Consider the following 24746-nt stretch of genomic DNA (forward strand, 5'->3'; position numbering starts at 1 on the left):
TTTATCATGAGTTTTCTGGAATCATGTTGGTAATTGCAATGATCAGAATTCTTAAGTCTTTCAAAGTTATTTATTTTTACAATGTTGTTGTTATTGTATAATCTGTTCTGTATAGCCTTTCACTAAGGGCAGAATTACAATTAGGAATCAATTATTATGAATGAGCCAATGATCTAATGTTTGAATTTATTCTCCTCCTTCCCACTCTAATCACTACTAGTTATCTCACTACTTAACTTGCTAAGTACTTTTCATAAGGAAGCATAGAACGGAGTTTATTAATTTTATTACTCTTATATAGAGGGCAGGAACTCTGAAAAGGTATACTTAAGGCTCAGTGTGATTGATTTAATCCTACAACAAGATGTTAACTCAGTATAATTGAGACAATGATTCTCTAGTTTACATGTACTTAGTAGTTCTACAAGTTGACACCTATTCTACAAGATTGACACTTATGATGATGTACTTAGTGTATATAAGAGCTAAGAGATCTGGGAGGGAAAACAGACTCAGAGATAGACAGAGAAGACAGAGGACTGGAGGACAGATTCAAAGATAAAAACCCTCTTGGTGGGTGTCCTGTCTCCTTCACTTCTCCATTAAGATCAAGGCCCATCTGAAGGTCCCCCAGAAAGCTAGCCCAGCCCCAGGCAAAGGAGACAGTTTGTGAAGGAGATAATAAAGACTTTGGACTTTATTCCTGACTATTCTTGTAGTAATTATTTTGCTGAGACCAAGGTTCATCCGAAGGCCCTCCAGAAAGCTAGTCAGAGCATTACATTCTTAATATTTTACTTAATATTATGTTACTAATTTTTATTTAATACTTACTACTAAAACTATTAGAGGCAAAATAAGGCTTTGATAGGGATGAATGTTAAAATTAAGTTTCTACATTCTTTATAATTTTTGATTATGCAAGTTCTCCTTTATACTTTATTAATAAAATATTTTATATTAATATAATTGTAGAATTCTCTCTAGTCTACTCCCTAGATCTGCACTCCAAGGTTAGGTGCCCACAATGTGGCTATTACCTTATTTTCCAGGGGTGTGGTGTTTTTCTTCTTTAAAATATAATATAATGGTTCTCTCTGGGAGCATGTTTCTCAAGGAGGTTTTCTGGTGGCAGCCTTAGTTTCAGTTAAGAGTAATAATCACCCCAAACGCAGCCAGGTGATAAAAGTTCAGATCTTTTATTTCTTATTTCTTTCCTTGGGCCCAGTTAGCTCAGAGGCCTATCTCTCTGCTTGGTTCCAAGAGCTCTTGCAGATTGTCCCTTGCTTCTGCCTCTGCTTTCTTCAGCCTCCAGCCAGCATCTCCTTGCCTGGGGGTGCCAGCTTGGTCTCAGTGGAGGAAGTGCAGGAGCCCAGCCACACAGCTGTGTGAGATGAAGTGAATTTGGTTGCGCCTCCGAGAGAGGGCTTCTGCTGAACTGACTTGACACTCCCCTCTCAATGTTTTCAGCTCAACTCTCCGAGAGAGCCTCTGTCTGTTTCTTATATAGGATCTCTTCTGAGAGAATGGGATTATGGGTTTCTCCCAGAGTGCTCTCTGGCCCTGAGAGCTTCAAGGGACGTGTGAATTCAGATATCTTATACTAAACCCTGAAATCTCCCAAACATGTGAACACCAATGAGTACTTAAATACTTCTTGCTTATATGAGGTTTCTAAAGGTGTGAACACAAGCATTATTTCTATCAGTTGTACTTAGTACCTTGTTTCAAGTTCTGGCCCATAACATCTCCTCGTAGGATCAGATCAATCATACTAAACCATGCTAAATTAGATAATTATTGTCTCTATCAACTCTAATGACTTAACACTCTGTAAAGATTCCAACACAGGGGTAACCCTGTGAGGTTTGTACTTTCAATACTATGTAGTTCACAAACCCCAACCTGTGTACTTCTGAACAATCTGCCAGTAGACACAATTTTAGTAAAGGCATTTACTAAGATGGTAGGTAAAAATAGTAGTTTTAAAACAATCTCCCCATCTTCCTATAAACCTTCCATAAATATATCCAACGTACATGGGAAGAGTGGGCTCAAACTTGAAGTACAGTGGTAGAAGTACAATAGTAATGACAGAACATGTACTTATACATGTGTGGGATACATGAGTTATACAAGCAATTCACAAGTCTACACAGCTCCCAAGATCTTTGTGAGGTAGACTGATCAAGTAGATTCTCAGATTCTATTCTTTTCCACAGCTAGCTTGCTTTTCTACTGCCAACTGGACCATTCCTAAAGGTTGTTGGGCCCTCAAGTAATGGTCTCTCTGTAGCCATGTCTGCCTGGAGTATGTTTTTCTATTTCTTCTCTCTTCACTCTGTATCAGTTCATATATATCTTCACATGTTTTTCTAAAATTATCCATTTTAACGTTTCTTCCCATACAATATAAACCATTTGTTAAGCTATTCTCTGGATCATAGGTACCTTATTAGTTTACAATTCTTTTTCACGACACAATTTATTTTGTATATATGGCTGTTTCCCTTTCTTTTTAAAAATCTTTTTGGGGTAAAGGTCATATAGTATGAATTTTCTCTTGCACTAAAGAACTCTTCTGCTTTGTTTCTACATGCTGTGACTTAAAAGAAATAAAAAGAAAAGAGAATTTTTTTCTTCCTCTTTGCAGGAGTTAGGGGAGGGAAGGAAGACTAATCTTACCACACAAGTAGCAATCTGCTTGCAATCTTTTCCACTCTCCATATGCTGAAATTCATCTAAGGTATAGGTATTTAGATTCCTTAGGGGTTCTGCTAATTTGTTCAGTCAATTCTAATATGTTCCCTGCATGATTAAATCAGAGTGGTGTTCACACCTCTGTTCACTATCACATTAAAATGTTATCAGGTATGAATGACTATATCACTATATCAACTAAATTGAGGGGAGGAAGCATCACTTGTATAATCAAAAGTTGGATGACAATGCAATGATAGAGTGAACACAAACATGTCACTGGTATAGTTTGTTATTGTAATACTAACCAGTCATGCAGGTGCATATCACCAGTGAGCTTTTCACAACATGAAAGAAGGAGGGAGTGTTGCTAGTAGCTTTCCAGATTTCCAACCAATCATACTGTCATTCCTTCCCCCATCTACAGATGTTTCTAACTTCGTAAACAATCATACTGGTTTCACCATTTAGCATACTGCCTTCTAATTTTCGGATGGTTCTCCTTTTGTCTATAAAAATGATATGTCTGTCCTCATTTATTGTTTTTTGAGGAGCTAAAGATCCCTTTTATTGGTGACTGATAGCCTTACCAATAAACTAACATACTCAGAACTCTGTGCCTCAGTTTGTTTTAATTTTAATCATTACATGGTTTTCATAGTTCAAATAAAGTAAAAGCTATATCTTGGGTCTATTAACCCATATATACTAAAAGACAGTATACTGACAATCTTAAATATAATTTGCACTCACCAGTTGTTTGTTGTGTTGTGGCAGTGGGCATGGCTGGGCACCTGTGGGTACTTTGTATACTGGAGTTACAGACATACTGGCAGGGTGAGCACAAATAAAACGTACTTGTACCCTCTCCACAGCAGGGCTGGGATTTAGGACACCTGGATGATTTCCAATTCGGAATGTCAGTACCTTTGAAGACAATAAAAAGAGACAAGCAGTAATGGGGGAGCATTTTATGCCAGATATACACCAGATAGAATATAGTAAGTCAAATATCAACTTAATAATCAAAGGATGTAACAACAACTTAGACATTATATACAGATAGTTTTTTTGGAAATGTTATAATTCTTAAATATTTGCATTAATGGAGGGTAGGGACAAAATTAATAGAAAAAATAAAAAAATATTTATTATAGATATGTGTGCATATACACACATACATACACACAAAATACATTATTTTTGCCAAGTGTTTCAATCTATGTTCTACTAAAACTTTTATCACAGCTACTTGCAAAGAATAAAATTAATTTGTATTTCATTTTCTCCTGGTGAAAGTGCTAACAAATTGTAGAAAGTGAAGAGAGCAAAGGAGAAGCTAAAGGGTTTTACATTAGATTATTAACCCCTGCATCACTGAATATATAGTCAAGTTAATTACAGATATTATGGACTCAAGAATATTACCTCAGCTGGGTACAGCATGATACTAATGAGGCCAAAATCTTGGGTGTAATCCCCAGTGCAATTACTTATGTTATTTATGTTCTATTTCAGAGTCACAGACTAAATCCTTAACTGTGGGCAGCTCTGTTGAAACATCTATATTATTAAATAAGGTAGGAAAGGGGATGGATTAATGAAAACCCATAACTGACTACTAGAAAAGTAATTCAAAGCATGTTCTCATTGATGATGGATAGTAATATCATTTTTGCATATAACTGCCAGTGTTATTATCATAGTTAACCTAAACTCTTTGATAGGATTTCTATAATGTAAATTAAGGGCTGTTCTTTAGAATTGTCCATTCTTAATGAAGTCTGAAGAAAGTCTTGAGCAGCATAAGGGGTCTGCCAAAAGATAAGAATTAATTAAGCAAAGGCACTTTTATTAAAAGTTTTCATATAAAAAGTTAAATCTATGGAAAAGGAATAATATATATGTAATTTAGAAGCAACCTAAATTCCCAGATTATGGTTAAATAAATTTTCCTTATTTTTTCTTTCATTTTAAGTGCTTGTACTAGAAAGGAAGCAACACCTAGTACAGTCCTTTGCATACAGTAAATACACAATAAATGTTTCTTTAATAAAAAAAAAAAAACTCTTGTAGAAGCAGAACATCTAGAAGACTGGATTGGATCAGTAGTATCAAATTCAAATAAAAATAGGGCTACACAACTACACATAAAGATGCTTGTGGGTTGCATGTAGACTTTAAAAAATGTTAAAATATTGTCAATGCTTTATTTTAGTTTAGTTTTATTAAATAATTCCCAAGTATATTTTTATCAGGTTTGGCCACACTTGGGATTGTTATGGGCACATATGGCCTACAGGGTGTGGGTCTAATCCCTCTGGACTAGGTCATGTCTAAGGTTCTTCTAACTCAAATACCATGACAATAAAAATCATGAAGGATGAATCTGCTAACTACAAAAAAGGGCTTGATTTTTATTTGGGGAACTATCAGAATCCTCAGATTGATAAACTGAAACCTTCAGGTGCATAAAAGGCAAGTCAGTTTTTAAAAACCTTCCACTGGGCAGCTAGGTGGCACAATGAATAGAGCACCAGCCCTGAAGTCAATAATTCTCCTTCCATCCATTGGCTGGACAGAAGGAAAAGTTCTCTTATGAAATTTTGGAAAAGAAAACTGAGAATATAAAGTATTATGTGACTTTTTCTCTAAGAAATATAAAGAAAGTGCCATTTTCCTACTTGTTCTCCTAATTCCCGACACAATATCCGGTAGATATATTGGTTCTGTTTTCTCTTTGCTGGTAACCGGACTTGTGATACACTGATCTTCAATTCATTTTCCACACTCAGCTCCAAAAAGAATCGTGAAGGTTCCAGAATCCACGGCCCGGGCCCTCCTTCAAACACCATTTCCTTCACAGACTGCCAGGTCACCAGTGCTACCTCGACAGGATTCACAGCCTGAAGATATGGAAAGAAGTTAATCTTGACTGGCTGGGAAAGCTGGTGCCAGCCCTAGTCTCTAGGCCAACAGGAACAAGAAATAACTTCTGCTCTTCCCATCTTGGGACAATTGTCAAGAAGACAATCAATCAACCTGCCCTTCCCCCCTTTTAATGAATGGTTTCCTTCATTCTATGCAGATTCTCAGCATAACTTTATTATTCACTCACAAGTTTTTATAGTATCAACCAGTGGGCCTTTTTCTGTTTGTACCAGAAGAATGGGACCACAAGGAAGTAGAAATAACTTTTCAGCAAGATCAGAAAAAATTTCAGCATTTTTTACATAAGGTTATTATTTATTCTGTCTATCCTATCATTTTCATAGGAAATGATCCTGGACTTAAAACATTTTCCTAAAAGATCCTTATGTATATCCTTATATACTAGACCCCTTACCTGGAATTCACATTTTGATCTTTCTGATTTACCAAGTCTTACCCTATCATTTAAGGTCTACCTCAAGTTCCATCTTCTTTATGAAGGGACCCCCCTTTAATTTAACCCACAACCATTCTTCCTTCCTTTGAATTCTCTATCACCATTCATTTTGGCACTTAGTCATTTCATGTTACATAATCACATCAAATGCAAATAATCTTATGTCCCCGACTTGATTTGAGAGTTCAAGGGCAGGAACTATATTATTTCCTTTGTAGCTCCACATGGCATAGTGTTCTATGAATACAGTAAATGCTCAATAAAAACCTACTGGATATTACTTGGCATGCTATTTCTTTTCAAAGAACAGCTACCCCTCCCTTTCTCCCCACTAAAAATATAATAATAATACCACTTTGTATTTATAAAGTGATTCAGACTAGAGTATTATGTTTTTCACATATATTTGCTCATTTAAATCTCATAGCTAATCTGTAATAGGCAGGGAAGATATTATCCCACCCCCCCTTTTAATACCTAAGAAAACTAAGAAAGATTAAGTTATTTGCCCAACAAGGCAGAGCTGGGAAAGAATTCAGATCTTCTGACTCATAATCCAGTGCTTTTCCTGGAGCTGTCTCTGCAAAACAAACAACCAAAACTTGCCCTCTAGGAGGCATGAACTGAGAATATATATTGCCTATTAAATTAAAAGGCACATAAAAGGAGCAAGAGCCAAAAAAAGAAAAATGATTAAAATATTTACCATTTAGTGTATATGTCTTCCTTCTAAGAGCATATTAATTTATTATATATAATAAGCAAATTATTTTGCTATGGGCAGGTTCCAAAACAGGGAAGGTTGAAATAATTATATGGATCATCATAACCATCCAATAATTTTACTACAGCTTACATGATAATGTGTTGACATTACACATGCAAATGAAGAAATTATCATCTACAATAGGACACATATAGAAAGACATATAGAAAACTATACAATAAACTTAGAAATGTTAGAACAGTGAGAAGAGGTTTAGGTTTGAACCTCTAAATAAATATTTACATTAGGCAAAGAGTTTAATGTGAACTGCTCATGAAAACCAAATTCTGCAATTTCATTTCTCAACAATGCTCTATCAAAATGGAATAGGAATGCTGACCAATAAAAAGGATCCAATTCTCATTTCCCAGAAGATCTGTGAATATGATGCAGAAGAAAATAAAATTCTCACCCTTGTGAAGGAAGGTCTCATTTTCCAGAATTAAGAATGTATGTATCTCATACATATATTTGTAATGTAGCTCAAAGGTACTCCTAAGTAAACTCCCTAACTTATTTAAATGTTTGATGAAATAACTGTGACTCCAAGTAGATGCTATTCAAAGAGGACCCAGGTGTGAGAAACTCATAGGACAAAGAAATGACAGATCTGAAAGCAGAGACCATTAATCAAAGTAATGACTCTTTTTGAGTCCCATGGAAAGAATTGCTGGTCCCTTCCTTATTAGAACATCTCACCTTAAGTGGTTCATAAGCAGCAAATGTGGCACTGCTCTCAAAGTATTCTTCATGTACAATCACACTCACTGTCACCAGGGTGTGGCCCAAAGACTTGGCTGCTATGTGGGTACTAGAACAGAACACTGGTCCTGATTTTTGGGTACCTGTGGATCAAAAGGTATCATATGAATGAAGCAAATAAGCATCAGCATATAGGTCCAAGGACTGGGAAAATCAATAAAATGAAAATTTTATACACATTAAAAATAACTCATCCTAGATTCAGGTTCAATACTATCTAATGTCTCATACTTCTGACAGTGATCAGTGTAGAAAGGGATAACAAATAAAATATGTAACGAGATAAATTGTATCCATGTAACTTAAGGAAAAAAGAAATTAGATTGAGAACTGGAAGGACAGGGTTTTTTTTTGTTTTTGTTTTTGTTTTTTTTTGTTTTTCCAGTGGCTCAGTAGGAAATCCAGGACAAGTCACTTAATCTCTGTTTCCCTATTAATAAAAGAACATTAAAAAAATTATCATAATTTCTTCCTTCTGACCTCCTCCTGGTCAAGATTAGAAAATCTTGTTTCCTTACCTTCTTTGAGAAGAGTAAAGACCCCTTGTTTATCCATGTTTACATCCAGAGATAAAAGAGAGCAATCTGTAAATGCCATGGCACCCCCAGTCTCCTTATTTATGTGGTACATGGCAATAGGAATCTCTATGACTTGACCAATCTCCACATCGGCATGAAAGGGCAAGAGTTTTATCTTGTTCAGCTTCAGAACATATACCTGGAAGGAAAAATGGTCATGAATCTTCTCTGAAAGCCAAGTAAAGAGTCTTGAAATGACAACAGAATAACCCTTTTTAGACCTGTAAGATTTGATGGAAGGTCAGACTTTTTAAAAAAATTAATTTATCTAAATGAAATACAAAATGAGAAAAAACAAAATAGAAAAAGACAGAAAAAGGAAAAAACAAACAAACAAAATCAAAAGTACTGTAATGTGCCCAGAAGAACACCAGGGAGGATTCGAAATATGTAATAGTAAATTTCCATTTTAAGAAAGCATATATAATAAAAGATGAGATTATATTCATGACTGATCAGCTTTTCTTTGCTTCCTTATAAAGTTATTCTTTTGTTCTCTGCTATGCATTTTTTCTTTTTTCCTACTTCCCTCCCATTACTAAGCAGACCACATGTATATATATTTTGAATGCATATATAGGCATACATAAAAATACATATTCATACCCCCACACCAGCACCCATATATGTATCTATATATACACATACATACATCTATAGGCAAACATGCAGACATATATATATAAATACCCCTACACATTTACATTATAGACAAGCATCTAAAACAAATATGACTGATATATAATGTAGATTTCTCTCTTGATTTAATCTTTTAAGTTTGACTGAGATCAGAAATCACTTGTCTTTTTTTTAAAATAAATTCTACTCCTGAACCTTATAATTATGTTTCTGTGTATCTCTTATTTCCTATCCCTGCTAACTCTTCTACTTTAGTTCAACTCCTTAACTTGCTTTGCAAGTTAACTTAATCTTTCCTCACCCATGGATCCCTTTTCTTCCCCTACCCTTTTCCTCCCTCTTTATCCCAGTCCCATTAATCTCCATACCTTGTCCTACCACCATAAATTTATACATCCTTCTATACCCCAACTTATCAATTATTCCCTCCTCCCCTATTTCTTCATAGATTTTAGAGGGTGGTACACCCTTCATGGTGTGTGTGTGTGTGTGTGTGTGTGTGTGTGTGTATATATATATATATATATATGTATTGTTTCCTATTTAACCCATTCTAGATGTAAGTTTTCAGAACTACCAGCCCTTTTCCCCCATCTAATGTTTCTGTGTCGATTCTTGTTCTTGCACCTCATTAGTATGGCATAATTATTATTTTTACCTTTTCCTAGATGATTTTGCTTTTTGAAGTCAAATCATATTTAGTTCTGCCTCCATTCTTTCCCGATATCAATCTTAGACATATGGTTTATATTTCCACGTATAAAACAATGTCTTCATTGAATCCCTTGAAATTTTAGTCTTTGATATTCTTATATGTTAAATTTTTATTAAAATTTCATCTTATATGTTAAATTTTTATTAAATTCAGTTTAGTTTGAGACAAAATCCTCAACATCTGGCAATTTATGAATGTCCATTTTTTCCATTCGATAGTCTGTTTAATTTTGTTGGATATAATATTTTTGGCTGCAGGCCTAGTTGTTTTGATTGTCAATATATGTATTCCAGGACCTGTGGTCTTTTATTGTAGTTGCTGCTAAATCCTATACAATTCTAATTGTAGCTCCAACATATTTGATTTTTTTTTCTTGTAAAATTTTCTCTTTAATCTGGGGATTTTAAAATTTAGCTTTCCTGGTAGGTCCTTTTGAGGTGATAATTGGTAGTTTTTTCCATTTCTACTTTTTCCTCATTCTCACTTCAGAAAAATTTTTCTTTATTTTTTGTATTATTAGGTCAAGGTTCTTTTTTTGGTCACAGCTTTCGATTAGTCCAATTATTCTAGTGTGTTCTCCAGATGTGTTGTTTTCTTATGTTTCACCTTCTCTTCAGTGTTTTCATTCTTTATATTTTGTTTTGTTCTTTCTTGATCTCTTATAGCTTCACTGGCTTTCCTTGCCCAGTTCTAATTTTCAAAAAACCATTTATTTTTAAGAATCTGGATCTGCTTTTCTAGTTGGTTGACTTTTTTTTTTCCTTCACAATTTTCTTGTTTTTCTTGGATTTTTTAAAAAAAGTTTTTCCTCAATCTTTCTCGGTAAGTCAGACTTTTAAAAAAGGACAAGCAGCTCTGTTCCCAAGAATCTGGAAAAGTCAATTCCCTAGATTTCTTCACCCTTCTAACTGCAGAAGTCATTCAGTTGATAACACAAACTGTTTAGTATTATGTGACTATTTCTCATAAACTAAGCTTACTTCCAGTGGTTAGACAGATTAGGCGACGAGGAGACATTTTGTATGAGAGGGGGAATAGAGCAGGACTGCAAAGTGGGAAGAAAGGAGTCTTGGAGGACAAGCATGTGATCTGGGACCTGATGGATGGTTAAAATTTTGACAGGTGAGATGTAAGGAGAAGATATTCCAAATAAAATGAACAAAGGAAAGAAGATAAGATTAGTATGTACAAAGAAAGCTGAAGAACTCAGTTCAGTTAAAGCAAAAGGTAAGGAAAATAGAAAGAGAAAGCTATGGGGAGGGGGGGCTGAATGTGAAATTTATTTGGTAGGGTAAGGGGAATTAAGAAAGGTTTATTGTGTAAAGAGTGTAAATTGTGTAAATGCGCAAAATCAGTCTTAAGTGGTGATCAGAACAGGCTGGGGACATGAATGGAAAAATGATTATAATTTTAGATTAATGAAGAAAAAAGAGGGAGGAGACTCCAGCAACCACTCTAGCACTCTTACAAAAGATGACCACCAACAAAATGAATGAACCCAAGACTGGCCCCTTTAATAGAATTCAGGGCTTTGAGGGACACAATGCAGGGCTAAGGTATAAAGTAAAATTCTTGCAGTCCAGCAAACTGCTTCATGTTAATTTCAAGTATTAACTTCTAGACAAACTACAGCAGTAGTCAGTATTGCCACTTATTCATATTTGTTTCTGTCAAATATGAGCTTGTATTAAATTTCTTCTGTATATAGGAAATAATAAATACCTATTCTATAACTATAAGTATTCCATAAGTACCTTTTAGTTTCTCCTTCTTGGGGAGATACACACAAACATCTAATCCTTTTTTATTTTTAGGGGGGAAGAAACTATATTTTATTTTACTTTTTTTTAATTAAAGCTTTTTATTTTCAAAATACATACATGTATAATTTTAACATTCACCCTTACAAAATCTTGTATTCTAAAATTTTTCCCTCCCTCCCCCAACTCCCTCCCCCAAATGGCAAGTAATTCAATATATGTTAAACATAAGCAATTCTTCTATACATATTTTTACAATGATCATGCTGCACAAGAAAAATCAGATCAAAATGGAAAAAATGAGAAAGAAAACAAAATGCAAGCAAACAACAACAAAAAGAATGAAAATACTATGTTGTGATCCACACTCAGTTGCCACGGTCCTCTCTCTGGGTGTAGATAGCTCTTTTCATTATTGAACAACTGGAAGTGGTCTGAATCATCTCATTGTTGAAGAGAGACACATCCATCAGAATTGATCATTGCATAATTTTGTTGTGTAAAAAGATCTCCTGTCTTTGCTCATTTCACTTAGTGTCAGTTCATGTGATAATTTCTTATAGAACAATAATATTCTATAACATTCATACACCATAACATATTCAGCCACTCTCCAACTGATGATAGTCATTCAGTTTCTATCCACTACAGAAAAGACTGCCAAAAACATTTTTGCACATGTGGGTCCCTTTCCCTCCTTTATGATTTCTTTGGGATACAACCAGTAAAAACACTGCTGTTTGATCGATCAAAGAGTATGCACAGTTTCAATGTATTAGTGCCCCAGTTTTCCCACATCCCCTCCAACATTTGTCATTATCTTTTCCTGTCATTTTAGCCAATATGATAGGTGTATAATGGTACCTCAGAGTTGTTTTAATTTGCATTTCTCTAATCAATAGTGATTTACAGCACCTTTTCATATGACTAGAAATAGTCTTATTCATTTGAAAATTGTTCATATCCTTTGACAATTTATCGATTGGAGAATGTCTTGAATTCTTAAAAATTTGAGTTAATTCTCTATTTTATTTTTTTGTTTTTGCTGAGGCAGTTGGAGCTAAGTGACTTGCCCAGGGTTACATAGCCAGGAAGTGTTAAGTGTCTGAGGCCAGAATTGAATGAACTCAGGTTCTCCTGACTTCAGGGCTGATGCTCTATCCACTACACCAATTAGCTGCCCCTCAATTCTCTATTTTAGAAATGAGACCTTTTTCTGAACCTTTGAATATAAATTTGTTTTTTCTCAGTTTATTGCTTCCCTTCTAATTTTGTCTGCATTGGTTTTGTTTGTACATAAACTTAATATAATCAAAATTATCTATTTTATGTTCAATAATGAACTCCAGTTCTTTGGACACAAGTTCCTTCCTTTTCCACAGATTTGAGGGATAAACTATCTTTTGTTCTTCTAATTAGCTTATAATATCACTCTTTATCTGAATCAAGAACCCATTTCGACCTCATCTTGGTATACAGTGTCAGGTGTGGGTCAACACCTACTCCTTAGGTAAGTTTTCCCAAGTTTTCTAGGGTAGGGCAACATAACAAATCACAAGACATAAGAAAAGAAGCCTGACATTTCTTACATGGCCAAAATTCTCTAGGAATAAACCTGGTCCAGAAAACATACATGAGTCTAGAGCAAATAGTTCCTTATTGAGAAGTAGGCACAATGCCTCAACCTCTTTACCCAATAGCAATTCCTTAATGTTGTCTTTTATTCATCTAGAAAAGGCAGTTATTTTTATCCACTTGTAAAAAGTATAAAACATTAAGTAATAATAGGAGAGTGATTTCTTTCAGGAACAATTCTATCTAACTCACTGAAAAATATGAAAATAAGATGATAATAATATAACTTGGAACAAATGCAAAATAAAGTTTGTGCACCAAAATCTAATGAAAGGCAGATATTTACATCAAGGGAAGTGGCAAAAATGGCTTGTTTGCAAAACTAGAAAGTAAAAAGGCAGGATAGATATTGACTCAAACAGTTCAAATTAGAACATGGATTACTTAGCAGAGTATTTTACTAGCTTCCTCATTAATGAAAGCCTGATTCCACCTTTCTTTTCTTTTTTAAAAAAAAATAGTATTTTTTCCAATTATGTGTAGGCAATTTTTAATATTCATTTTTTATAAAATTTTGAGTTCCAAATTTTCTCCCTCTCCCAATCAAGGCAGTAAACAATTTGGTATCAGTAATATATATGATCAGCAATCATGGAAAACATATCTCCATATTAGTCATGTTGCAAAAGAAGAAAAAGGACAAAAGAAAAAGAAACACAAAAAAGTCAAAATAGCATGCTTTGATCTGTCTTCAGACTCAGTTCTTTCTCTGAATGTGGATAGAATTTTCTCCTCTTTTTCTCTTCTTTTGGAACTGTCTTGGATCATTGCATTGCTAAGAAGAACTAAGTGAAACATAGCACAATGTTGTTGATACTATGTACAATGTTCTCTTGGTTTTGCTTACTTCACTTTGCATCCATTCATGTAAGTCTTTCCAGGTTTTTTCCGAAATATGCCTGCTCATCCTTTCTTACAGTACAATGGTATTCTATTATATTCATATAACACAACTTGGTCAGTCATTCCCAATGCCTCAATGCCCAGGAGTGTACTGCTGCATCAAAAGGTATGCACAGTTTGATTGTCATGTAGGCATAGTTCCAAATTGCTTTCCAAAACAGTTGAATCAGTTCATATTAGCCCATTTGAGAGGTATGAGCTGGTACCTCAGAATTATTTTAATTTTCATTTCTCTAATTAATAGTGATTTACAGCATTTTTTCATATGAGTAGAAATAGCTTTGACATCTTCATCTGTAAACTGGCTATTCAAATCCTTTTTCCATGTACTGGAAGAAAGGAAAAGGTAGAAGTGGAATGGTGCAAATTATCTGCCATAAAAAAGGGGTAAGAAAAAGCTTTTAGACTGAAAGAGAAGAGGAAGAGGAGAGGATGAGTGAGTGAACCTTACTCTCATCAGAACTGACTCAAAGAGGAAATAACATATACTCAATATCAATAAGATAGAAATCTATCTTACTCTATAGGAAAAAAGGATGTGAATGGGATACAGGAAGAGGGGGAAGGTGATAAAAGAAAGAGTTTATCTGGGGGGACAAATGATCAGTAGCAAAATACTTTTGAGGAGAGACAGAGTAAAAGGAGAGAGAGAATAAATGGGGGAAATAGAGTTAGCAATAGTAATTATAAAGAGAATTTTGAAGCAAATTTTTCTGATAAGGCCTCATTTCTCAAATATAGAGGGAACTGAGTCAAATTTATAAAAAAAAAAGATCCATGACTCAGTTGATAAATGATCAAAAGATATGATCTGTGCCCAAAGGGCTATAAATTCATGCATATCCTTTGACTTAACAATACCATGAATACCAAAAGAGATTTAAAAAAAAAAAAAAGGAAAATGGCCTATGGTCTATATGTACAAAAAATATTCAGAGCAGTTTTCTTCTCATGACAAAAAAAAGTGGAAATTAAGGAGATGCCCATCAATTGAAGAATGGATAAATAAACTGTGCTGTATGTTTGTGATGAAATATTATTTTTCCATGGGAAATGATGAGAAGGATGCTCTCAGGAAAAAAAAATAAAAACACCTGTAAAGTCATCCAAGAACTTAAGCAAAGGGAAATGCACCATATACAAAGTAACAGCAATACTTTGGAATGACCATCTGTAAATGACTTTGTTATTCTTAGCAGTATAATACTCCACAACTAAGATGAAGTACTTAAGATGAAAAATCCTATCCATATCCAGAGCAGGAACTGTTATGTCTGAATATAAACTGACTTTCTCTTTTTTTAACTTAATTTTTTTTGAGAGTTTTTATTTTCATTAAGGTGGGAGATCTATGTTTTCTTTCACAATTTGACTTTTATGGAAATGTTTTCCATAACTTCACATGTGGTTTCTTTCTTTTTTTTTTTTTTACTAAAGCTTTTTATTTTCAAAACATATGCACAGATAATTTTTCAATATTGATCCTTGCATAGCCTTGTGTTTCAGATTTTCCCCTCCTTCCCTTCACTCCCTTCCCTAGATGGTAAGTAATCCAATATTTGTTATACATGTTAAAATATATTTCATATGGTTTCTTAATTTTGGTTGGAGATAAGGGAGAAAACCAGAACTCACAATTTTCTTTTTTTTAATTAATAGCTTTTTATTTACAAGTTATATGCATGGGTAATTTTACAGCATTGACAATTGCCAAACCTTTTGTTGCAATTTTTTCCCTTTCCCCTCACCCCCTCCCCTAGATGGCAGGATGACCAATACATGTTAAATATGTTAAAGTATACATTAAATACAAAATAAGTATACATGTCCAAACCGTTATTTTGCTGTACAAAAAGGATCAGATTCTGAAATAGTGTACAATTAGCCTGTGAAGGAAATAAAAAATGCAGGCAGACAAAAATATAAGGATTGGGAATTCTATGTAATAGTTCTTAGTTATCTCCCAGAGTTCTTTTGCTGGGTGTGTAGCTGGTTCAGTTCATTACTGCTCCATTGGAACTGATTTGGTTCATCTCATTGCTGAAGATGGCCAGGTCCATCAGAACTGATCATTATATAGTATTGTTGTAGAACTCACAATTTTAAAAACAAATGTAAAAAAATTGTTTTAAATGTAACTGGGGAAATATTAAATAAATAAATCAAATACAAATTCTTTTTCCATTTATCAACTGGAGAATGATTTGTATTCTTATAAATTTGACTCAGTTCTCTAAATATTTTAGAAATGAGGCCTATTTCAGAGACATTAGCTATAAAGGTTTTCAACTTTCAATTTCGATTGCTTTAGTTTTGTACAAAACCTTTGTAACCAAATATAATCCACATTATTCATTTTACATCTCATAATGCTGGCTATCTTTTGTTTGGTCATAAATACTTCCCTTTTCCATATATCTAACAGATAAACTCTTCCTTGCTCTCCTAAATTGTTTTATGTTATTATCCTTTGTATCTAAATCATATATCCATTTTGCCCTTGTCTTGGCATATGATGTAAATATGTTTGTCTACAAACAAGTTCAATCATACAGTTTTCCAGTTTTCTCCATAATTTTATTCAAATTAAGCCTTCTTATCCCAGAAGCTGGGATTTGGGGGTTTATCAAACACTAGATTATTAAGGCCATTTACTATGCTGTTTTGTGTACCTAATCAATTCCACTAATCACTACACTTTTTAGCCAGTACAAGGTGGTTTTAATGATCATCACTTTATAATATAGTTTGAGATCTGATACAGCCAGACTATCTTCCTTTTCTTTTTCTATTAATTCCCTTATATTATTGATCTTTTGTAATTTCAGATAAATTTTATGAATTTTTCCAAATTCTACAAAATAATTTTTGGTAGTTTGATTGGTGTGTGGCACTGGGATACATAAATTAGTTTAGGTAGAATTGTGATTTTTATTACATTGGCAATTGATATTTTCCCAACTATTTAGATTTGACTTTATTTGCATAAAAATATTTTCTAATTGTGTTCATATAATTCCCGGGTTTGTCTTGGTAGGAAAACTTCCCAAGTATTTTATATTATGTACAGTTATTTTATTTTATTTTATTTTTTGTTGAGGCAACTGGAGTTAAGTGACTTGCCCAGGATCACACAGCTGGGAAGTGTTAAAGTGTCTGAAACCAAATTTAAACTCAATCCTCTTGATTTCAGGGCTAGAGCTTTATCCACCACACCACCAATTTGCCCCTCCCTATAGTTATTTTAAATGAAATTTTCTCTATCTCTTGCTACTGCTATTATTGATAGTACATAGAAATGGTGATGATTTATGTGGGTTTATTTTACAATCTATCACTTTGCTAAAGTTGTTATTTAAACTCGTTTTTTAGTTGATTCTTATTTTTGTTTTGTTTTTTTCTTGGTAAATTTATTTATTTTTTAATATATGTTACTTTATGAATCATGTTAGGAGAGAAAAATCAAAGCAAAAGGAAAAACCATGGGAAGAGATTAAAAAAAAAAAAGGCAAAAAAAAAAAAAAAAAAAAGAAGTGACTATAGCACAGGCTGATTTACAATCAGTCTCCTTAGTTCTTTTCTGAATGCAGATGGCATTTTTCTGTCCAAAGTTTATTGGCATTGTTTTGTATATCTGAACCACTGAGAAGAACTAAGTCTTTCATAATTGATCATCACATGTTCTTGCTGTTATCGTACACAATGTATTCCTGGATCTGCTTGTTCCACTCAGAATAGTTGATTCTTTAGGATTCTCTTAAGTATGTCATCATATCATCTGCAAAGAGTGATTGTTTTGTTTCTTCATCAGATAGTCTAATTCCTTCAATTTCTTTTTCTTCTCTTAGTATTAAAGCTAACAGTTCTAATACAATATTGAATAATAGTAGTGATAATGGGGATCCTTTTTTCACCTCTGGCATTACTGGGAAGACTTCTAGTTGATGCCAATTACAGATAATGCTTTAAATCATCTTAAGGAATGCTCCATTTATTCCTAATTTTTAATAGTTTTTGGTGCTGGATTTTGTCAAAAGCTTTTTCTGCATCAATTGAGATAATTGTACAATTTCTGATGGTTTTGTTATTGATATGGTCAATTATGTTAATTTTTTTTTTTTAATATTGAACTAGCTCTGAATTCGTAGTATAAATCCCACCTGGGTCATAATATATAATTCTGGTGACATATTGCTGTAATTTCCTTGCTAGTTTTTGCATCAATAATCATTAGGAAAATGCATCTATAGTTTTCTTTCTCTGTTTTGACTCTTTCTGGTTTAGGTACCAGCACTATATTTGTAACCTACAAGGAATTTGGTAGGATTCCTTCATCTATTTTGCTAAATAATTTATATAGTAGTAGTAGAATGAGTTGTTCTTTAAATAATTGACAGAATTCATCTATAAGTCCATCAGACCTTGGAGATTTTTTCTTAGGTAGCTTATTGATGGCTTTGTTAATTTCTTTTTCTAAAATGGGATTATTTAAGTATTTCTTTCTGTAAATTTGGTCAATTTATATTTCACTTAAGTTGTCAGATTTGCTGGCACACAATTGGGCAAAACAGCTCCTAATTACTCTATTAATTTCCTCTTCATTAGTGGTGCCTCTGAATTTTCATTTTTATAATAAGTAATTTTTGATGTTACTAATTTTTTAATCAAATTAGACAATGGTTTATTTTATTGGTTTTTCATCAGCTCTTAAAATTTTATTAGTTCCATGGTTTTCTTACTTTCAATTTTATTAATTTCTCCTTTGATTTAAAGGATTTCTAATTTGGTTTAATTGCAGGTTTTAAATTTGTTCTTTTTCTAGTTTTTTTTTTAGTTGTATGCCCAATTTATTGACATGCTCTTTATTTTACTGATATAAGCATTTAAAGACAAAAAATTTCCCCTAAGTAATGCTTTGAATGCATCTCATAAATTTTGATATATTGTGTCATTATTATTGTTATCTTTAATAAACTGCTGATTGTTTGACTCACTCATTTTTTAGAATTAGATAATTTAGTTTTCAATTAATTTTAATCTATCCTCTCACTGCCCTTTATGGAATATAATTTTTACTGCATCATGATCTGAAAAGGATGCATTTAATATTTTTGCATTTCAGCATTTGACTGGGAGGTTTTTATGCCCTTGTCTCTTTTAATTAGATCTATTTTTGCTTTTCCTTTGTCTGAGATGATTGCCACTCCTTTTTTAAAATTTCAGCTAAATAATAATATATTCTGCTCCAGCGTTTTACCTTTACTCTATGTTACAGGACTAATGTAGTGATATAAACAATTTAACTTTACTAAATAACTTGATTTCTTTCCTATTTATGTTTTAATGCTTGTCTTCAGTTTTATATTTAAAATCGAATTTTCTATTCAGCACTGAAATCTTTTCATCAAGAATGTATTTAAAGAAAAAAAAGTCTCATATTTTATTGAAAATCCATTTTCCTCTCTGAATCATTATGTTCTTTCTTATTCTAAGATACCTGGGCAGTTTTTTTCTTTTAATTTCTTGAAAGATGACTGTCTAATCTAGGTTCTTTCTTTCTTTTTTTTTATCATGGCTTTCAGGCAGTCCAATACTTCTTAAATTATCTCTCCTGAATTTGTTTTCCAAATCAGTTATTTTTCCAATTAAGTATTTTATCCTCTTTTTTCTTCTATTTTTTCATTCTTTTAATTTTGTTTGATTGATTCCTGATGTCTCATAGACATTAGTTTCCATTTGCCCAATTCTAATTTTTAAGGAATTATTTTCTTCAATTAGATTTGTACCTCCTTTTCCATTTAGCCAATTTTTCTTTTTTAAGAAACAAATTTTCTTCAGTAAATTTTTGTACATTTTTTCCATTTTTTTGTGCTTCCTTTACTAAGTTATTGATTCCTATTTTTAATTCTTTTCCCAGTTTTTCTTTTATCTCTTTTGTTTGATTTTTGAGCTTTTCCAGAAAGACTTTTTGGGTCTGAGATCAATTCATATTTCTCTTTGAGTCTTTGCAAGTAGACACTTTGACACTGTTGTCCTCTTGTGAGCTTGTGTTTTGATCTTCCCCAGTAGCAAAAATAATTTTCTATGATCTGTGTTTTTTGTTTTTGTTTTTTGCTTAGCCTATTTCCATAATTTTTTAAATCATGCCCCCCAGGGCATAGGGGGCACTGCTTCACTCTTCTTGCACTGGCACCCAAGGTTGGTAGATAGCCTGCTTCGCTAGAGTCTTCTGCCCTACCTGTGCCTATTCCAGGCTTGTAGGCTAGTGTCCTCAGAGCTGGCTGAGCCATTACAAGGCCTCTATTATTGAGCTATGCTGGGGATCTTATATTCTAGCCAAGTGAGAAAGACCTTTCTTGCAATCTATGTTATCTATGTTTTTGTGGGTTCTGGAGCCCCAGAATTCATTTTGAGATGATTTAAAATTGTATTGAGGGAAACTGAGGAGAGCTAAAGCAAATTCCTGGCTTTTCTCCACTTTTTTTTTTGCTTAGGCAATTGGGGTTAAGTGACTTGCCCAGGGTCACACAGCCAGGAAGTGTTAGGTGTCTGAGATAAGATTTGAACTCAGGTCCTTCTGACTTCAGGGCTGATGCTCTATCCAATGTGCCACAATTTCATCTTTCTTGACAGAACGCACCATGCACCTATTATGAAAAGATTAGCATCCCAATGACTATTCCCGATATGTCATATGTACATATGTGTAGTATAATGTATTCTATACAAAGCATTCAAATCTAACATCACCCAAGAAATCCAAAAATACTTTCAAGAAAATTGTATGTTGACCAACTAACAAAAAAGATGTGCCAAAAAATTCCATGTAAATGTGATAATTACTGAAGAAATTATCTGAAAGCATGATAAAACTTATTCTCCCCTTATTAACATTAAACTTCTGACCCAGTTCTACATTCATGCTTATTGAACTGCAAATACATCAAATAGATGCCAAATATTATGAAACATTATATCATTTAAAGTCTATATAGTCTCCATTTAGCATGACACCAATACAATAACGTAAATAACAATGAATAAAATATAAACCATGCTGTAAAAGTATACTGACTCACCCATATTTCTCCTTTAGACTACATGCAACAAAATATTAGGATAATACTTTTATGTTACTGGTTTCATCTGAATGAGAAACTCAATCAATAAAGTTATTAAGTTTCTGCTGCATGCCACATCCTGTGTTGTGCCACAATTTCCTTTTATTGCCCTGCCTCAGTTTCCCTAAATTATTCTGCCTCAGTTTCCCTAATTGTTCTACCTCAGTTTCCCTGAACTATTCTGCCTCAGTTCCTTGAACTGTTTTGCCTCAATTCCCCTGATTGCAGCTCCCCTTTTTCTGTTCATTAAAGCTGAGATAATGAGGGCTGTAGAGATCTGGCCATTCTAAAAGATAAGATTCTAACTAATATGGCAGAAACTAGGCATTGATCCACACTTAACATCGTACACCAAGATAAGGTCAAAATGGGTTCATGACCTAGGCATAAAGAATGAAATTATTAATAAATTAGAGGAACACAGGATAGTTTACCTCTCAGACCTGTGGAAGGGGAAGGACTTTATGACCAAAGAAGACCTAGAGATCATTACTGATCACAAAATAGAAAATTTTGACTATACCAAACTGAAAAGTTTTTGTACAAACAAAATTAATGCAGAAAAGATTAGAAGGGAAGCAATAAACTGGGAAAATATTTTTACAGTCAAAGGTTCTGATAAAGGCCTCATTTCCAAAATATATAGAGAATTAACTCTAATTTATAAAAAATCAAGCCATTCTCCAATTGAAAAATGGTCAAAGGATATGAACAGACAATTCTCAGATGAAGAAATTGAAACCATTTCTAGTCATATGAAAAGACGCTCCAAGTCATTATTAATCAGAGAAATGCAAATTAAGACAACTCTAAGATACCACTACACACCTGTCAGATTGGCTAAGATGACAGGAAAAAATAATGATGATTGTTGGAGGGGATGCGGGAAAACTGGGACATTGATGCATTGTTGGTGGAGTTGTGAACGAATCCAACCATTCTGGAGAGCAATTTGGAACTATGCTCAAAAAGTTATCAAACTGTGCATACCCTTTGATCCAGCAGTGTTTCTACTGGGATTATATCCCAAAGAGATCATAAAGAAGGGAAAGGGACCTGTATGTGCACGAATGTTTGTGGCAGCCCTCTTTGTAGTAGCTAGAAACTGGAAACTGAGTGGATGTCCATCAGTTGGAGAATGGCTGAATAAATTGTGGTATATGAATATTATGGAATATTATTGTTCTGTTAGAAATGACCAACAGGATGATTTCAGAAAGGCCTGGAGAGACTTACACGAACTGATGCTGAGTGAAATGAGCAGGACCAGGAGATCATTATATACTTCAACAACAATACTATATGATGACCAGTTCTGATGGACCAGGCCATCCTCAGCAATGAAATCAACCAAATCATTTCTAATGGAGCAGTAATGAACTGAATCAGCTACACCCAGAGAAAGAACTCTGGGAGATGACTAAAAACCATTACATTGAATTCCCAATCCCTATATTTATGCCCACCTGCATTTTTGATTTCCTTCACAAGCTAATTGTACAATATTTCAGAGTCTGATTCTTTTTGTACAGCAAAATAACAGTTTGGTCATGTATACTTATTGTGTATCTAATTTATATTTTAATATATTTAACATCTACTGGACATCCTGCCATCTGGGGAGGGGGGGGGGTAAGAGGTGAAAAATTGGAACAAGAGGTTTGGCAATTGTTTTTTTTTTTTTAATTTAATAGCCTTTTATTTACAGGATATATACATGGGTAACTTTACAGCATTAACAATTGCCAGAGGTTTGGCAATTGTTAATGCTGTAAAGTTACTCATACATATAACCTGTAAATAAAAGGCTATTAAATAAAAAAAAATAAAATAAAAGATAAGATTCTAGATGTCCTATCTTAGATATCTAATTGACATCCTCTACCCCTATCTCTCCAGACTTCCTGGCTCTAGTTGGACACCTCCTTAACTCCCAATTTGTAAGAATTTATGGTCCTACCGCCCAACCTGTCAGAAACTGATTGATGGTCCCTTATTGGAAATTCCCCCCTCACCAGAGTTTGGCCACATATATATTTCACCGGAATCTCACATTCCATGCTGCTGCTGCTGCTGAATGTTTTGAAACATCGGCCCTGGGGCCAAAATGGATCCTTTGGTCCCAAAAAATCTCTCCCTCTCAGAAATCCAAATAAAATATTAAAAAACTCTCTAATCTCTATCTTGCCTCAGTTTCTCTGGCATTACAACTGTGCCAGACAAATAAAGGTAAAAGACAGTCCCTGACCTCAAGAAGCTCATAATTCAAAGGAGGAAAACGATACATAAAAAGAAATTGGGATGGTGGTAGTTGGGTGTGAGACTTTAACTTTAATAAGTTATCCTAGCTACTTCTTCTTTAACTACAAAAATCTGAAATAGTGCCCTATACTAAACTACTTTTCCAAATATCAAAGGCTATCTACTTTCCAAGTTTAAGAAAAAAATTCTAAATTCCCAGAAAACGGGATACAGTGACAACCAGGCTAAATTAGGAATAGCAAAATCTGTGATTATCTGTCTTCACCCTAGACTAGACAAAGGTTTAGGAAAATTTTTCTCCCATTATTCATTGATCTGTTAAAAATTTATTGTTTTGTCTGATGAATCAAAACAGTTAAATCAACTTTCACATGAGCTCTCTCTGTTTTTATTATACTGTGGAATTGTCTTGGGGAATACTATAAGCTATAACTATTGAATTAGCTGTGTCAAAGAGATTTACAAAGGCATTAGGAAACTGCCCTTTTTATATTTATGCTTTTCTCTTTCTTTAAGCAGATAGACTAAGAATTAGAGTAATTTAGTTATAACAAGTTTGTCTCCAGCAGGCTTGTATCCAAATGAACAGTGCAATTTTTTGTTTCACATTGGTTTTTTCCAGGATTTATTTAGCGGTGAAATCCATTACATTTCTGATTAGTTTTAAATCCATTATCAATATCTTTCATTAAGAGTAGTGAGCACAACTTCTTAGTAAAAGAGAGAATCACACTAAAACATTACATTAATCACATAATGTACACATGGTTACCATCATTTATATAGCCCCACCAAAAACACATTAAACCACCTTTTTCATTACATGAAAATTTTTTCCCAATGATATAAAAATGTCATTTGGATTGGATAAAATTCTTAACATATGCCTAAAGCTTGAATCTAGAAGCCAAAAAGAACCAACGGACTAAGGAAATACAAATTATCTTACTTTTCTTGGTATTCTCTAGGCAAGACACAATGAACATAAAGTCATTAAAGTTAATCAAGAAACTCAATGATGTTTCAAAGTGCTAGTTAGATTTTTAGAACAAATTACATATCTTCAAATTACCAGTCAAGATATACATTTTTGGAAAGGAAAAATGGATTATGACCCTTTTGGAAAATATCCAAACAAAAACTCATACAGTATAAATGAAACATCATACCTATCACCCCAAAATAATACAAAAAGATATATCCCTTTATCAAAAGGAAGGAAAAGTGATGGATATTCTTAGATCATATGGAAAGTAGGAAATTTACAAATATTTCTGAAGTAGGAAATTTACAAATATTTCTGGAACAGATGCCATTCTGCAGAGCAATATAAAGGCTGACAATAGTTATATGTTACTGGACCACTGATTACATTTACTGAATGTAATCAATTCTAGTTTACCAACTCATGGAGTCTTTGAAACAGATAAGATCTAAAAATAGAGTCAAAAGACAGGTGGGGAAACATTCACTTGAACTCAAATAACAATATAATTACAAAAAAGCTTCAAACAGAA

At 33.5% G+C, this 24746-nt stretch overlaps 1 protein-coding gene and 1 long non-coding RNA gene across 7 annotated transcripts in view; one reads left to right on the top strand and one right to left on the bottom strand.

The window, feature by feature from the left end:
- LOC116423337 overlaps nucleotides 1–10769 on the top strand; it is a 51270-nt gene extending 40501 nt beyond the window's left edge. The window contains exon 3 of the long non-coding RNA XR_004233906.1: nucleotides 10671–10769. This is a non-coding gene — a long non-coding RNA (uncharacterized LOC116423337). The remainder of the gene's footprint in view (nucleotides 1–10670) is intronic.
- The window catches only part of NUP210L (nucleoporin 210 like), a 140764-nt gene that overhangs the window by 60266 nt on the left and 55752 nt on the right, over nucleotides 1–24746 (bottom strand). For all 6 annotated transcript variants that reach the window (XM_031966622.1, XM_031966619.1, XM_031966618.1 and 3 more), the window contains 4 exons: nucleotides 8135–8333; nucleotides 7554–7699; nucleotides 5385–5606; nucleotides 3454–3627 (listed from right to left, as the gene is read on the bottom strand). In XM_031966622.1, the coding sequence (XP_031822482.1) occupies nucleotides 3454–3627; nucleotides 5385–5606; nucleotides 7554–7699; nucleotides 8135–8333 (741 nt within the window). The remainder of the gene's footprint in view (nucleotides 1–3453; nucleotides 3628–5384; nucleotides 5607–7553; nucleotides 7700–8134; nucleotides 8334–24746) is intronic.

The sequence above is a fragment of the Sarcophilus harrisii genome, chromosome 4, assembly GCF_902635505.1.
Source record: "Sarcophilus harrisii chromosome 4, mSarHar1.11, whole genome shotgun sequence".
Classification (NCBI taxonomy): Eukaryota; Metazoa; Chordata; class Mammalia; order Dasyuromorphia; family Dasyuridae; genus Sarcophilus; species Sarcophilus harrisii.